General features: G+C 36.2%; 2 protein-coding genes across 10 annotated transcripts in view; both read right to left on the bottom strand.

Annotated features, from left to right (window-relative positions):
• Positions 1–144: 144 nt before the first annotated feature.
• On the bottom strand, positions 145–4,255 carry xaf1 (XIAP associated factor 1). Of its 4 annotated transcripts, none has more exons than XM_044118763.1 (7): positions 4,118–4,255; positions 3,412–3,547; positions 3,247–3,303; positions 2,310–2,532; positions 2,153–2,217; positions 1,118–1,360; positions 145–1,032 (listed from the first exon to the last, which is right to left on the bottom strand). In XM_044118763.1, the coding sequence occupies exons 1-7, from the start codon at positions 4,153–4,155 to the stop codon at positions 988–990; spliced, it is 807 nt and encodes a 268-aa protein (XP_043974698.1). In that variant the 5' UTR covers positions 4,156–4,255; the 3' UTR covers positions 145–987. The 4 variants fall into 4 exon arrangements, with proteins under 4 accessions (XP_043974698.1, XP_043974694.1, XP_043974695.1 ...); XM_044118759.1 differs by having other exon boundaries at positions 1,118–1,363; positions 2,153–2,220; positions 4,118–4,242; XM_044118760.1 differs by having other exon boundaries at positions 2,153–2,220; positions 4,118–4,242.
• A 5,268-nt stretch (positions 4,256–9,523) lies between these two features.
• The window catches only part of LOC122832213 (endothelin-converting enzyme-like 1), a 75,852-nt gene continuing 68,359 nt past the window's right edge, over positions 9,524–17,016 (bottom strand). For all 6 annotated transcript variants that reach the window (XM_044118758.1, XM_044118753.1, XM_044118754.1 and 3 more), the window contains 4 exons: positions 14,847–14,912; positions 13,575–13,670; positions 9,981–10,057; positions 9,524–9,852 (listed from right to left, as the gene is read on the bottom strand). In XM_044118758.1, the coding sequence (XP_043974693.1) occupies positions 9,753–9,852; positions 9,981–10,057; positions 13,575–13,670; positions 14,847–14,912 (339 nt within the window). In that variant the 3' untranslated portion in view covers positions 9,524–9,752. The remainder of the gene's footprint in view (positions 9,853–9,980; positions 10,058–13,574; positions 13,671–14,846; positions 14,913–17,016) is intronic.

The following is a 17,016-nucleotide window of genomic DNA, read 5'->3' as shown; positions in this document are numbered from 1 at the left end:
TTAGTTCATTTGGTTGTGCCATACTCTTTCTATTTTCAGATGATGGATTGAACAAAGCTCTGTGAGGTGTTCAAAGCCTGTGAAGTAGATTATAAATGTCACAAAACATATGGCTTATACTATATCAAATTACACACAGATGAACCCAAATTTTAGATTTTAATTTTAAAAATGTTTTTACAAATGTTACAAACATAATTTCCCTTCCGATTCACACTTTCAAACCAAATAGTGTTTTTCTGTCAGGATGAATTCACACTTTCCTTTGAATGTCAGGAGTTTAAACAAGAGGGAAGCTAATGTCTCTATGACACTAATACAAATACATTACAAAATGTGATTTCCAGGTTTTCCAGACTGCTAGAAAGATTTTTTTAGTAATGTCAAAAGATTTAAATGCATGAGCATATGCTCTAATTAATATGTACATCATAAGCGTGCCACAAAACTGACACAAGTATTACTCGAATGTTGTGGCAATGACAAGATAACATTACTTGATCTCGTGCTATGCCATGCGGAACTCTGTCAGCAGTGATGAAGATAAAGCTTAGCTGAGGAAAGGCATGGTTGGAGATCCTAAAGCTGATAGCATTGCCTTCTTTGTGAATAATTCAACTAATTACTATTTAGTCACTAGGGGGATTTGAATGGGAATAAATAGCATTATAAAATGAAACTTCAGATCATTACCAATAACTAAACCAAAGCAATAAGGTCACCAGTACTGACATAGCAGAGCACTGAATTTCACACCCGTCATCCCAGTACAGACGTACTATTCAAAATTTGGACACAACAGCATTGACTCTCATAGGACTTAAAAATACACAATACCCCACTTTTAAGAGATGATTCAGCTAAAATTAAAAATGACAAAACAAAAAAAATGTAAACAGACATTCTAAGATGGCAGCTGAGTCAATGGATGGTCTTTGTGTTGATCATTACTCTCAGAAGATCCATTCAAAGGACTTCTCTCTGTCCTTAGCCCTCTCTGTCTTTCAAGACAACATGGACTCTGCATTTTGCCTACGACATGAAAAAGAAGAAAAACATTGTTATCAAAGGAAATATTTAGCATACATAAAAAATCTGTGTGATTCAGGAATTTCACCTCATGCCATATCAGTGTTGGGAATGGCAGGGCCAGATGACAATGTGGGCAAGTGCTGATCTGGTCCTGGTCTCCACTGACCTCCAAACCCCATCTGCCTGCATGTGACTGGGAAGTGGCTTTAAAAGCATTTCTCAGCTGGTCCTGACTCTGCTGCTTGAATAAGTCATCTTTATCCGCCCACGTTTCTTCTTTGGTGTCAATCTCTTCATAGAGCAGCTTTGATTCTTGATAACACCTCAGCTGCTTGTGAGAAAGGAAGACAGACACAGATACGTGTCAAAGTGAATTCCTGAGGCTTTAAATCCTAATATTACTGTGGTGATGCAGTTCAGGATCAGCAGATGACAAAACACAACATTTAAGACTAAAGTCTTATATCAGTCCACAATAAATCTCTGTTTTCTGAATTTCATGACTGCATAAATTAAGTGAAATTTATGTTTATTGAGTTATATTAATTCCACGCATTTTCTACAGTAATATAATGTTTTGAATTTTACAGTATGTAACTGTTGATATTTTGAAAGAAAATTTACCATAAATTTTATTGATTATTTTTACAGTGTGGTAATCCCACAAATAAAAGATCTGTTTAATACCTGCCCAAAGGTAAATTAGCCTCAATGGAAAAAAATCTGGTCAAATAAGAACTTTTTAGATGTGTGAAACATGGTAGTGGCAGTAGCATGCTCTGGCGACAAGGGATATTGATGCTGGGCCAAGCTGGTGGAGACATAACCCAAAAGACTTGCAGCTGCAGTTGGAGCAAAGCAGTGCCTCAGAGGGGCTTACTACAGATACATGCCACACTTCTCAGATATTATAAATAAAGTTAAATATTGCATCCTTTTCCTTCCACTTCACAATTACACATTATCTTGATAGTATTGCCATATTGAGGTTTATGGCAATACTATGACAAAATATGGATCATGAACTGCATAATTCATATTGGATCAAACTGTGAATTGGACACAGTTTGGTCCAATTCACAGTTTCTCAAGGAAATGTAATGGAACATGTTTACCACACCTCATGATGGTCTATCTCTTTTTCCAGAAATGATCTCCCACAGTTTCTACAGCTCACTCTGTTCTCTGCTGAGACAAAGAAAAGCTCAGGTTAGACAGGAGGGAAACATATTCTGGACATTAAGTGAGTTCAGGGCTGAATTGGTCCATTTCAGTACTTTTATCTAGTGCACTGCTGAGGGTTTGAGTCAAGTCCTCTCCTTCGGCAGCTGAGCAGGTTGAACTGTGCTCTGACTGGTCACTCAGTTTAATGTAGCGACTGCAGTCCTTGCAGAGCTCCGTGCGACTCCCACAGACCACAGTGTGCTCCTCCAGCTGCTTCCACGGCACCTCCAGTTCACAGAACGTACACTTCTGCAGACGCTCCGGACACTCATCCGCCTGTAAGCAGAGCAGAGATGGGAAGATCTATTTGTTCTGACGCACACACCGATACGTTTACTCTGTATCATGATCTGACAGGAAATTGTCTTTTCAAATAACCCCCAGCAGTCTGCATGAGCTTTCTGATACTGGTGGCTAAGACCTGCATCCAGTGAGATCATGATGAGACAAAGCCATACAGACAAAGCTAAGCCTTGAAAAATAATGTCCAAGCAGTCCTTTCTGACCCTTAAGAATGCATGCACTGATATTGCACTACTAAATTAAAGGCGGTGTACTTGAAGTTTACTATTTATAAACTATACTTAAGAATAGCATAGTGAAGTATACTTGCCTTATGCTGAAAAGCATAAAGAGAGTTCATTTAAATTGGTCAATTCTGGTCATTAACTCGGCTTCGAAGAAAAGTCCATAGATTTTTTTGTCAGCTAAAGTCAGGATGAACCAAAAGGTTCATCTAGAATTAGAGATCCCAAAAATATAACTTTTTTTTTTATCATATATTTAGCTTTTGTAGCGATATCATCAATTTTTGTCCCATTTCTGGCCCTAAACTTCCTTAATCGTAACTTCTTATAAATGTTTCAGTCCAAAACAGCAAGACTGGACTTATTTAACAAAAGAAACAGACGTAGCAATCAAGGTTGAGATGTGAGATATTCCTCCACACAACATTGTACTGAACCTTTTTATTAGTTCAAAGAAACTCACCTCATGATCCTTGAGGTGACACCGTTCAGTCTTCTTGTTACACTTGGAGCATTTCACCTTTAGACGGAGAGAAATGGTTTGATAGGAAATAACTACATAAGGTTAATTCTGCTGGGAAAATGTTGGAGAAACACAAAGTGGTGTAGTTTATATATGGATGATCACCATGGTGTGCTGCTCCTCTCTGTGTTGGCTCAGCTGGTCTTTGGGGACAGTTTCATCACAGTCAGGACAGACACACAAAAATCGTTTGCAGTGGCTCTCATGCAGAGGGAAGTTGACCTCTGCCACCTCCTTGTGGCTAAAAGAAAAAAAAGCACAAGTTCATGAGAAAAATACTTCAGGATAGCTTAAAATATTTTTATGACCTGGTAAAGATTGAGTCTTTGAACCAGGAAGTTCTCTCATCAAGGACCGAAAACTTCACAGGGTGATATCGTGTAAGCCTAAAAGTGGATTCAGGAATTATTCGCTTTAACAGTGTCATAACAACATGACTCCCTCTGATCAAAGGGGCAGGAATCATTTCAAACTTGAAAGTAAACTTATTGTTTATTCTGACCAGCTGTTTTCACTGAGCTACAGGAAAGTTACCCAGCGACTCCAAATATGTCCTTTCAAACTGAGGCCACACTGAAGTGAAACCTTTCCCTTTGCACCTGCGCGCATTTTAGTCAAACACCTTAAAGAGCTTTCAAATATTTAACTTCATGTTGGGCTGAGATAAAAATGTGAACAAATGGTTCTAAAACCTAGGCGTCTTTACCGTCTACACCTCAAAGATCCATATTATTATTCAGGCTATTTATGTTGGTAATAAAACAAAACTTAAATCACTCATCGTTCAATGCAGTTCTATGTCAGTTCTTACCATGTGTCACAGGTTCGGGTTGGTTCTGTGTTTTCCATCGACAGCTGTTGTGGGGAAAAATTGTCTTGAAATGTCAACGCAAAGTTCAATCACGTTTCTCTGAAACAGAAAGTGAAATCATCTGCTCCGTCATGCTGCACGCCCTCCGATTCACCACCGGGAGGCGCTGAAGGCACTTGAGTGGTAACTTGTATTGACTGCTGTATTTATTCACATATTAACGTTTCAAATATCAAAAAAGTCAAATACAGTTGTTGCTTCCGTTAATTTAAAAATAAATAAATAAATAAATAAATAAATAAATAAATAAATAAATAAATAAATAAATAAATAATTTTATTTTCTTCTTACGTTTGTATACAATATCAGTGTTTCAAACACCTCAGATCAGGTGTGACGAAAGAAACAGAAGCACAGAGTTTCTAGCAGAAGCCCTTTATGACCAATAATAACTTGATTTCAAAACAAGAATTACTTCACCAGTATCAATTCTTGGAAATCAATTATAAGGAAACTATGGCTGCTTATTAGAACAGGACCTCTTAAAATTCTTGAAGCAAAACTGAAACTGCTTCAGTAATCAGTTTAGCTTTTGTCCAAAGTAAAAACTCAATAGCTGAATATATTTTCACATCTAAAACGAAAGTAAAGCTTTCTTTTTAGCTCTGTTTTTTTCTTTTTCTTTTTTTTTTTTATCTCTGTCTTAGGTTTTGTGAGTTGACTTGAAAGATTTTGGGTTAGCTTTTGAGTCTCTTTTTTTGATCAAAATAATACTCATGAAACAGTGTGAGAGAAGACTGAATTTACATTTTAAAGCAGCAGGTTTCTCAGATAAGATGGGTTGTAGTTAATTAGTTTTTTAAAAATAATTTCTTTGTTTAAAATTAAATTCCTGTGATTTAGAAAACAATTAATGTCATCTGACTTTGCTGCAAAACCAGCCGCTGAAAAGACATTCTCAAGTCCAGACATCATCTGTCCTAAAATGTGTTATTGAGTTATAACGGTTCATAATAACCCACAATTCAGTTCAGTTCGGCTTGATTAGAGAGCACTATTTCATAAGTTGTCATAAATGTTTCTAAATTCATAATTATAGTGATATTCAGTTCAAAATTCTTCACAAGTCAACCCATCTCCTTACAGTACAGTGCAGTCAAATTGAGCTGATCATAAAAGAGGAGCTGGTCTCAAAGGTCACCATCAGTTCATTGGTGGTTATAGTGATGTGGTGAAATTCATACAAGAACGCAACAACAGAGCATTCTTTATATCTGCATTTATTTGGTTATGGGCTCCAACCTATGAATTACAAAATGATAAACAAGAGGAGGATTTTAGATTGGTGTTCGGTACTGAAGAAAAATGAGAAGGTAGCAATAGTCCCGGTTAAAGTCATCAGGTTTCCTCTTTGTATGAAATACCACTTCAAAAGGATGGTATATTTACCTGCTTCTAGGAGCATCAGATCATTTCTGATTCTGCGCCCTTATTTTTTTAAGGATATGTGAGAAATTTTACAATCAAAATGAGAAAAAAAACAGCAATGTTTTTTCTAGATCTACCAGCTTCCTAAATCTCAATTTCCTGATTATTTTCCAAAAGATCTGAGATGCATATTCCCAGAGGTAAAGGTTTTTAATCCGAGCATAAACAGAAATCAGTCATGTTTCTTTTTTAACACAAGCATAAAGAAACAACGCAGGTGTTTCATCCTGGCTAAGAAAATGACAGTGATTTTAGATTGAAATTATGCCACCAAACACTGTTCTGCAAACATAATCTTTCATACTGGGTCTCTTATTTGTAGGGAATCATCTGCTGAGTGATTTACACATCAGTGTAAATATGCATGCCTCCACACAATCTATTAAAAATCCATAATGCTGACTGAGCTGCTTCTTTCTGATGCAGTACACAGATCAGTGGAGGCTAGAAGACTAAAGACCTTTTTTAACCAACTTTTGCTTTGTTTACAATACATGGTAAAAAAAAACATGCAAATTTATATAGCAGGGTGTGACAAATAAAAAATAGCTAAACGTTTAAAATTAAGTAATGCAATTGCAAATTGTGTCGTGTTATCTTTGTGCTCACACACCTAAATGTTACAGAATGGCAAATTTGAAAATTTATTAATTTATTAAAAGTGATGATATTTACTGATTATCAGTCGAGCAATGCATTTGTTTTAAAAACTGCTTCTGTGCTGCCACTGGAAATCCTGGGATTAAAGGAGGGATGTTTCACAGCAACAGTGAGAACATGTTTAAGAAGTTACTGCTATTTTATACTTCGATAACTTTGCTCAAACAGAATAATTTTTAATCCAGAGGAGCATGAAATATGTTGTCATTCTTAAAGAACAACCACTTAATTTAATTTTTTTGAGTTTTATAACAAGGCAAAGCATAAAACCTTTGCAAGAAGAGGATGAATAAGTTTTCTTCTATGGGATGTTATTTTTCAAGAAATGATATTAAAAAGATTTCAACCTAATGACAAGGAAAAATAGATCTTAAAAAAAGCTTTGTATTTGTTCAACAAATAAAACTGCTCAAACTTGCATTTATTATGTTATTTATGTTTAAAATATTAACTGGATTTTTGGACTTTTCACAATTATTCTTAGCAACATGGGTTAAATAATATTCACTTCAGCTTAAATACATTGCAATTTGTTTTTGTAATGTTGCAAAATATAAAAAAAGGTTCATGGTGTGATAACTTATGCAACGCTCTGTATGCTGTATAAAACAATGTCCTAGCTTGTACAGACTGTGTTGTATTGATTTCTGGCAGGGTTTGCATGTCATGAACAATCTAGAGGCAGAGTGGGAGAGGTGAACTTTCAATGCCTGACAATGTTAAGCCAAGTGTTTTAGTTCACATCACTCGGAGCTTGAGAACCTGGAGGAAAACGCAGTTATTTAACCACCTGGACACGGTGAGTGAGCCTTTGTTTTTATTAGAACATTAAACAGCGACCAACAGAGAGGAAAGGAGAGCAGCCACATGTGGGTTAGCAGCTGTACACTGAGGCGCATGGGTGATCCTCCATGTTAATCGATCAGAATTTAATGCTGCTCTGGATGGAAACATGCACTCACTTCAACAACCATTACAGCTGATATACTTCTTCACTGTACAAAGAGTCTAATCATTCTTCTGTTTTTGTATTAACAAATTCTTCATAGAAAAGTAACACTGTGTACAAATGTATGATTCTTTATAATTACAGTTGGACTTTATTGTACAGGGTGTTGGGTTTTGTGATGAGTTACATGTAACAATAGTTCTTCTGTTTTGGCAGCATGGACTGAAGAGACGATTTCTCTCTTTGGTGCTGCGTGTCGCTACAAATCCTGAGAAAAGTACTCAGCATGAGTCAACGAGTCAAAAAAACCCCCAAAATCTTACAAACACTCACAGTAACAAAAGACCAATGCAGGCAGACATTAATTACAACAGTCAAGACGAGCTGAACACTGACCATTGCTCTCCGTGGCCACAAGAGGGCAGCGCTGCAACACATATTAAATTCCGACCCCGGAGCGAGAAAACGCCAATGTTTTCTAATAACTGTAGGCTCCCGACTCAAGGGCTTACCATCCGCATTATGCCATTTTCTGTTGTTGTGTTGGAAAGGACAAATCCGTTCGAAGTTCTTTAGTTCATGATTAGAAGCACATTCACATACAAATGTAAAAAAGAACATCTTTTTTTTTCTTACTGTTATTAAATTAGACTAACCCTTTTCTGTTTAGATCAGTAATGGTTACCAGAATTACTAATATTTCTATTTGCTAAATACTATAATACTTTTTATAAAAACTTTAAAATAAGAGGTTTGCATGAATTTGTTTAGTATCTGGTGGAATTGCCTTTAAACTGTTTTAGGGTTTCTTTCCATGAGGCTCTCACAATAGTTTGGTGGTATTTTAGCCATCCATCCATTTTCTAACACCCTTGTCCCTGGTGGGGTCAGGAGAGGTGGTAGTGTCTATCTCCAGCTAACGTTCCAGGCGAGAGGCGGGGTTCACCCTGGACAGGGCAACACAGAGACAGACAGGACAAACAACCATGCGCACACACACACACACACACACACACACACACGCACACACACACACACACACACCTAGGGAGAATTTAGAGAGACCAATTTACCTAATAGTCATCTTTTTGGACTGTGGGAATTTTAGCCAATTTTATTATATCATTATTACTTATTATTTACCCATACGCTTTTAAAAAAAAAAACTCTGTCTGTAAATCCACTGAAATCAGGGTTTTCTACTGGCCACTCCCAAACTGTAACTTTAATGTTCTCAACTTACTTTGTAACTAACTGTCAGGATAGTGTAGTGTAAATTTGAAAGACTCATTTGCGACCAAATTTGAACTTTCAGACTGAGGTTTTGAGACGCTTTCATTTTTACTCATGATGTTCTCTCTACAAAATGCCATCTATTGTGTGACGTGCACTTGTCTTATAATACACATGACACAATTCTGCCACCTCTGTGGTACACAGTTGGATGGTTTCACTGGTCATAGGACATGTCCCCAAACACTAAGATCTTTGTCCCTCTGTGCATTTGCAAACTGTAATCTTTTTTTTTTCTTTTGAGTTGCTTCTGGAGAGGATTCCTCTTCTCTAAAGGGTCTTTCTCTCCAAGCTGGTACAGGACTCATTTCACAGCAGATAATGACTCTCCTACAAGCTTCAGTCAGCATCTTTACAAGGTTTGCATTTTTCCTGGGGTCGATGCAAACATTTTACACCAAACTACGCTCATCTTTTGGACACAGAACCTGTCTCTTTCCTCAACAGTATGTTTACACGCACGCCTCCATTTGACTTGGATGACATCATCTAGGTTTCTTCAAATTCTATAATATCTTCCATGTAGTGAATTGAAATAAATGTGTTAATCCTAACTGATTTAAAACAGAAAAAGTTCAGTTAGCTTTAATACCATACAGTGAGAAAAAAAACAAAACAACAACAACAACAAAAACCCGCATACGCATCTTTTCATAGTGTATGTAAACATGTGTCTTCTCTGGAGGATAATAAAAATATGAATTTAGCCACAGCAAGTTTACTATGAGGTTTAATTTCCTGGCATGAGAGCAAACAATTTATGAACTGGAAATGGTAGTGAGCCTGAGAGTGACGCCTGCAGATGGATACTTCCTGATTGTTTGGCTGGCACTAAGATGCTACAAATCCGTATTCACTCAAAATTGACTTTTTTACCATTACATATGAAATAAGCCTTTTTCATACAAAAAACAAAGAAGAAAACATAATGCCTAAGCTGAAACAAAACTCTTAAAATCCTAAACATAGTGTATGAGATATCTGCTAAATAGAAAAATAGATGATTTCAAAATAAATGTAAACATAGAAAAATATTTATAATCACATGGTATTTGTACACAAGCTACAGTCACATGGCTCATGCTTGGTTTGACCAGTGGTACTCAGTCACTGACGGTGATGATGATGTGGATCCATAGACAGGGGTCTGAACACTGTTTCCTCCCTGATGAACTAGGGGAATATGTGACGTGTCTGAAGAAACGGTGAGCTTTGTTTGGATCTTGAAAATTGAGGGTCACTGGGTCACCAAACAGAGCACTTTTCCACAGGGTTCATCGGAGAACCCTTGGGACAGTTGAAGACACGGGCAAACTCATCAAACTGGGAAACACTGCCAAGCACCCTGCAGGGGAAGCAAACAGGAATAAAAAGAAGTTAAAAGTGACGTGGAATGTGTAAAATATCACATTGTTCATGAAGGTTTTATAGCAAAATTATTTTTTCAAAACCAAAATTAAATAAAAATGTCACCTGCAGTGCTCTGGTGCATGCTTGTCAGTGAGCAGCTGCAGATAGATGGACTGAGATCTTCTCTTCATACACCAGTTCTGACAGAAAAAAAACAAACAAAACAACACAACAGTGGCTTGAAGGGTTTATATCATTTTGAAGCTAAAACAAAGTAAACGGATGAAAGACTTTGAAATTACAGCCTGCTTTAAGAATGGTTTTTCTAAATAGTAACTTTAAAAACCATACTGGCTGTCAACAGAGAACAAGCTGTTTTCTTGATTTAAATAAAAAGACCTTTTTTAAAGACACTATCTCAAAAATGTATGTGACGGCTTACTGGCAATTCAGAAAAGTCATGAACTGAGAACTGAGGGAATGAAGTGTTTTGCTCATAGAAAAAATCACTCCTGAGATTTTTCTTTAGCCTGGTGTGGCTGTAGTGTGATGCTCTGGTGTCAAAGGTCAGAGCTCTAATCACCATGTCATCACTCTTTCAACAGTTTTTGTGTCGGTTGTATTGGGCAAACTTTATTTCTTTTTATTTGTGATCATGAAAAATAAATATACATATCAAGAGCTACAGGCTGGAACAGAATTGAAATGGAAAAGCTATAAAAAAAAATACAGCATATAATTCCAGTTAGTTTTATTGCATTGAACTTATAAGCATCCCCATATCACAATAAATTAGAAAAAATACCAGAGCTTCTGCAGCTGTAGTTCTGGTCACTTTATGCTTTTCCTGATATTTTCTGCAGTGCTTTAATTTAACCACTTTTTATGGTGTTTTAAACAGCATTTCTGCATTCATGATAAATTCTTATGCCTTTTAAATATCCATTTTGCTGAGGAAATGCGCAACAAAGTGAGACAGCACACAAGTAAAAAGTTGACTAGAGAAGTGTTCATTCAAACTTTAAGGCAGTCACATAGTGGCTAGTTGTATATTAACACATTGAAAGTTGATTTCTCAGCTTAGAGTAATTAAGAAAGACATCTATTAAAGATTGAAACTGCAAGAACAGCAGAACCACCATGGTTGTGAGGTAGCCTGACATAATGCTCAATGAAGAGTGGGATAAAGACACCCAGCAGGGCAGACCAGAAACAATCCAGAAACAATTAGGTGATTATCTTGAGCATCTTCCAGCATAATGAAGCACCATGATGAGAAACAAACTTCAGACCCATAGCCAAAAAAGGCCTGAGGTCCTAACCCCTCTGAGAATCTATGGTCAGTACTTGAAGCTGGAAGACAAGCCAAAGTCAACAAATTGTGATCAACTTTAAAGTGCATCTTTAGGGTTCTTTTACATGCCAAACCCCCGGAGAGAGATATATAGGCACCCTTCTGTCAAAATTTAATCAAGGAGCGATTGATGAGTGATTAATGACCCTAATTACCGGTAATTGCTTTTAATTTCCGGTCACATGATGCACCCCCTCAGGATGTCTCATGACCTCAGAATGCTTAACACGTGTGACACTATAGTCCCGGTAATTTCAATTCAACCAATAGAAACAGAGACAGGCTCTGAGTTTTATGAGTAATAAAAAACAAAAAGTGTTAAATAATCAAGAATGATTTACAGTATAGTATATTTAAATAGAATGTTGTAATTAACTCTGGTTTTGCTCACCAAGCCGTTCGTGTTTGTGTGCGTGTGTGTGTCCAGACAGAACAGTGGACTGGGAGAGGGGTGACCTTAGAACATGTCCTGGAGGATGTCTCAATGTGATACAATGTGTTTTAGGTGAACTCCTTCTGACCTCTATGAGTTTGAATTAGCCAATAGAAGCAGAGACAAGGGGAAAATGTACAATCAATACTTGAAAATAAAATATTGCTGGAAAATACACCTTTAAGCATGTTAATTTTGAAAAACATAACAGCATTTCTACAAGTCTTCATTGCAGTAAGATCATGTACGTTTTTCTAATACTGACAAAGACACAAGATTATGTATGGCTGGTTAGCTCAGTTGGTCAGTGTGTGGTACTCATAAAGCCAAGGTCATGGGTTCAATCCCCACATGTTGTGATAAACTCTTGGAGCATGGTTGTGTAACAAGTATGTTAAATTATTATAATTTTTTGGGTAAAGTGTACCAATAGCAAACTTAGTCAATGTTATTATAAGTTGGGCTAGCTGTCAGAAGATGCAAGTTAGTCTCCGTGAGAGGGAGTATTTAAAAAAAGCAATTAATTAGGGTCATTAATCACTCCCCGATTTAGTTTTGACAGAAGGGTGCCTATATATCTCTCTCCCCTGCTCCACCCCCCCACAATCTGACGCAAAACTGTAAATGTGTTTATAAATAACTAGAGAGTATTTCAAAGAGTTGGATCAACAAAAATATCATTGGTTCTTCAAAGAATATGCATGGCTCGTCCACCTGAGGTGTTTTATCCCTATAAACTAAACTTTAATCTCATCTAAACTCATCTTTTAGAGTTTTGCCAACTTTATATCTTTATTGCCTGTTGTGAATGATGGCAAGATAAATAAGTGTCATCGTTCAGCTTAGCAGCCAGTAGCTGAGAGAAATTAGCCTTTGTGCCATGTCATAATTATATCCCATGGAAACAAGAAGTCAGGAAACAGTAGTTCCTACTTCAATCTCAGATTTCTGATCAACATAAAATAGTGGTAATTTGAAAACAATGCTAATCTAATATTTAAATATATATTAAAAAGGATTTTAGGGATACCAGTAACTGTGCCATTTTATTAAAAAACAAATAAGTACTCAAGGGTTAGCTTTAAAGGTAAAGCTTTCAAGTTTAGAAATTTCAGAGTAGGATCAAATAATTAGTTTAAAGGTTTCTTTTCTTCTTCTAATACTTTCTAATCTTCCTCTGTGTACAGCAACCAGAAATGTTGACAGAAAAAATGATCTAATACAGTTTTCTCTTTTTTTTACTGTTGATGTGGTCGAACACTGAGTAACTGTGTGGTCTGACGTTTTTCTGAGGTGGCGACAAATTAAATGGAATAAAACCCTGCTATTTGTTTGTGATTATTACTTTTAAAGTCCTCATGCTGTGATGATTGCATTTCTCTTAACTTATTTTGGATTTTATAGTCACACCTAATAAGACTTATGTTTTAAAGACACGTGTGTCGGCCTGCTGTGCAGGTTGGAGGGTCGGATTCATTTTGTTCGAGGTGATTGCATCGCCTCAAGCGCTTTATTCACACTCGCGTAGGGCATTTCAAATGAATGTAAGCACATATTCTTGATTTTCATAACACTTCCCCCAGGGCAGGAGTTTTAAAAAATGAGCCTAAACACACCACGTTGCATTCTTAAGTGTTTTCAGATTCCGCCTTGGTTACATTAAGCTATGAATTTCAATGAAACCATTGAATTTCAATGATGACTCGTAATACTTAAAAGGATCAGGGGTGGTCTAGCGCTCGGAGACATCGTGCTGTCATCAAGGCTCTGCTGATTTTATCCCTCTAATACTTAATGTATCTATCAACTAATGCTGGTATGTGACACCTACAACCTGTCCTCTACCTTCCAGCTCCAGCTGAGAGAGGCACCTGATATGATTTGATATGTAAATGTAAAGAAAAACAGAGCCGCAGACAAACTTCCTCACCTGTGCAAAGGCTATGAAGAGCAGCTGTTCGTGGGTGTATTTTAGCTTAGGGAGGGGCCTCTCTGGACCGTTATCCCTCACCCATTTTTGATATGCCTACAAGGAGAAGGGAAGGGATAATGATTGACAGGAAATAGAAAAACAAATAACTTTCAGGTTAGATGTTAGAATGTTCCTCACTTTTCAAAGGAAAGTAAGAAAACAGATAAAGCAGAAAACATTCAAGCATGCTAAACAATACATATTAATTTGTTTTGTTGGGATTTTATATGATGAACATGTAATGCAGAATTGTGAATAGAAAAGTGCGAGATGTATTTGTATTCCATTTGCTGTCTCGTTCATATGGCTTTTAAAAAACCACAAAGAGGGTTTGTTATGGCCGTTTTTCCCTAACTATTGCTTTTTTCTTACCACTCTTCCTTCTCTGCAGCCTTTTTCCTGACCTGTTTACTGTGTTCAAAAATCTTCATAATGCCGTTTGTTCACCAATGTACTTTAACAAACCTGTGACGCCCATTAATTAGTCACAAGGAATCACATTTAGCTTATCCAACTTAATTTATTCTGATTACTAAGTTGTCAAGTTAAGCAAACATAAATAAAGTAGTTTTGACAAATTACTACTTGTGACCATTTACCACCATTTTTTAAAGTTGGAGGTGCATTCTCTCTTTACAGCATTTAAGCTGAGAATAAATCCTTCAAAAGTGGAATTGATTTCGTAATTAGGTAACTTCTGCAGACAATTGGTGTTGCTGGATTTTATTTAGAGGTGTAAAAGTAATTAAGAATGAATAAAAATGCACCCCATTCTTCTGAAAAATCTGTATTTCCTTCACAATTATGTACCACTCTGTGTTTATCTGTCACATAAGATTCCAAAGAGTGACGTAAGAGTTTATAATATTAATGGAAAAGAGGTATGAATGTTTTTGCACTGCACTGTATTTGAATTATGTAACTGTAGGGAGATAAACTTTTGTATTTACCAGCATTAAATACTCCTCAGTTCAGTGGAGACTTGATATTCTCAGAGAATTATACAAGATCCACATTTCTTTTTCTAAGGAAACTCAAATATTGAAAGAATGAAATTGAAAGAAATCAGATCTTTTATCTCGAGTTTAGTGCAGTTCAGCCTTTACTCATTTAATGAAACAAACTAGGGTGGTTTATAAAGAATAATTCAAACCAAACACAGAATTTAGCAAATGTTCAGAAAGCTATGGGGAAAAAAGTTAATTATAACTGCAAAGTATTTTTACTTACATAGTACGACAATTTTAGTCCTCCCATGTCAGCTATGTTCTCTCCTAATGTCAGGCGGCCATTCACCTGCACACACAGGAAGGACGGAAGATTAAAAAGCTTTTTAAAGGACTGTAATATCAAGTTCACTCCGACCAGGAGATCTATGCTACAAAACACCGGTAAATGCTCCAGTGGGACTTGCAATTTTGTATGACTCACATCAAAGGTCACTGTGATGAGAGATGTCAAACCTTCATGTTGAGTACAATGGAGTCAAGTTCATGTAACTACACCTGGAAGCAGGATGAAACAGCTAGCAATCATTTTGTTTTGATTTTGTAATTTTAAAACGATACAATAAATTGGACATCGCTCTTTTGTTAAGTGTTGTCATATTAGTTCTTGGACAAATATTGTGATTTCTTGGAACCACTTCCTGTTTTATTTCATAAGCTAACACTAGTTAGCTAGATTTGACTTCATGCAGTCGTGGCTAAAATGCTTAACAGTGACACTAATTTTGTTTTGCCAATTTTGCACAATTTTGTTTTAGATGTATAGATTTATAAGATGTTTGCATTTCAAATCATTCTAAGTCAGAGATTTATTTAAAAACATTCATTTTACAACAAAAACCTCACATTACCCAGGTGAAGAATAGCGAGCTAATGATTAACTTGAATTTAATCAAAAGCAGAAATGTAGCTGTAAGCCAGTCCAGCTGAATTCCGTTTATCAAACTAATCACTGATAGATTGCTATAAAAAGAACAAATATCCTTAAAGCATCATCAGCATCTTCAGTTAAAATGGGGCAGCACTGTTGCCTAGTAGCAAGATCATGGGTTCACATTGCAGATCTGCTCATGGTCTGCACTTTCTCTCACACGTTTGACAGCTGGAGACATTCCTAAGTAGGAATGAGCAGCTGATGATAATGAGAGTTGTTTACAATAGTAATCTTGAAGGAAAAATGCTAAGCCTTTCACCACTTCACAAGAAAAGTCTTGCACATAAAGAAAATGCTGCTACGAATTTTACATGTGAGACAACTTTTTCAAGATGATCAAGAAGTGGAGTAACAACAAAAACAAGATCAGAACCATTTCTTCCAGACAGCGTGTCCCCTATTCAGACTATGCAGAGCTTGCTCAGCATAGTCTGAATAGAAATTGAAATGAAGGCTTTCAGATAGATATCTTGTTTACAACAAGGCATCATAAACCACGTTGTGTCCAAGAAAAACAACAAGAACGGACTGAAACCCTGTGAGACGTACTAAGGTGGACAAATCCTTTCTAAATGCCATTTTTGAATACTTATGCCTTTTATAGTGGAAAATTGTCTGCATTTTTATAGTACTTTATCAAGTCAGAGGGCAGACTGACAGAAACGAGGCTGCCATGCAACCGTCATTGAGTCCTCTGACCGATGCTCGTCATTATGTTGAATTCAATTCAATGTGAAGTAGGTCAGATCAGTCTGATTCAGTTTACTTAAACTGTAAAGAAATACAGCTGAATTCAGTTAATTAAAAAAATTTAATTAGTAAAAAAATGTTCATAGGAACCAGCAGATTGGTTCAAATCCTGAGAATCAATATAATGCAATGATGTCTGAATATTTTCCATGACAGAACATGGTGTCATAAAAAAGAGATCACTAAGAAGCTCAAATAAAACTGATATTTAGGACCAGTTGCCTGGAAAATTGAGGTTACTGTACTGTATATTTTGATACCAATCTGAAACCAAGCAAACTCAGAGCCAGCATCACCCATACTGTTACCAATACTTGTTATTCAAGTATGATATATGTTCAAACAAAGTGTGATTTTTTTCCTTTTAAATATTTTGGCAAAACCTAGGACAGAATTCAGATAAAGATTATTGGTTTCTACAAAAATACTTCAAAAATATTAACACAATAAAGAAAACCAATAAAAAAACAAAACTATTTTGTGTGTGCTGTTTTCTAAATAAAAAAAGTGCAAAAACTTGTCATGAGAGCAAATAGAAGCAAAATTATTTTTACCGTAGAGTTGAGAAAATACAATGCAAAAATAATGTAAAAATTAAAGAGAAAATCTGAAACTACAGTATCCATCTTATGACAGTACTAATTGAATACTGATATAGACTTGGTATTAATATTCTGAATATTTTGGATCGATCCGCCCACCTCTACTG

The sequence above is a fragment of the Gambusia affinis genome, linkage group LG06, assembly GCF_019740435.1.
Source record: "Gambusia affinis linkage group LG06, SWU_Gaff_1.0, whole genome shotgun sequence".
In the NCBI taxonomy this organism is placed as follows: Eukaryota; Metazoa; Chordata; class Actinopteri; order Cyprinodontiformes; family Poeciliidae; genus Gambusia; species Gambusia affinis.
Note: the sequence above shows the minus strand (reverse complement) of the source record. Positions and strands in the feature narration are given on the sequence as shown.

What these genes read in the sequence shown, in the direction of transcription:
- xaf1 (XM_044118759.1), bottom strand. Translation starts at nt 4,155, where the DNA reads ATGGAAAACACAGAACCAACCCGAACCTGTGACACATG. An exon ending in GTCACCTCAAGGATCATGAG is followed by an intron (nt 2,533 to 3,246) that starts GTGAGTTTCTTT and finishes CTCTGCTTACAG; the next exon opens with GCGGATGAGTGTCCGGAGCG. An exon ending in CAGCAGTGCACTAGATAAAA is followed by an intron (nt 2,221 to 2,309) that starts GTACTGAAATGG and finishes TCTTTGTCTCAG; the next exon opens with CAGAGAACAGAGTGAGCTGT.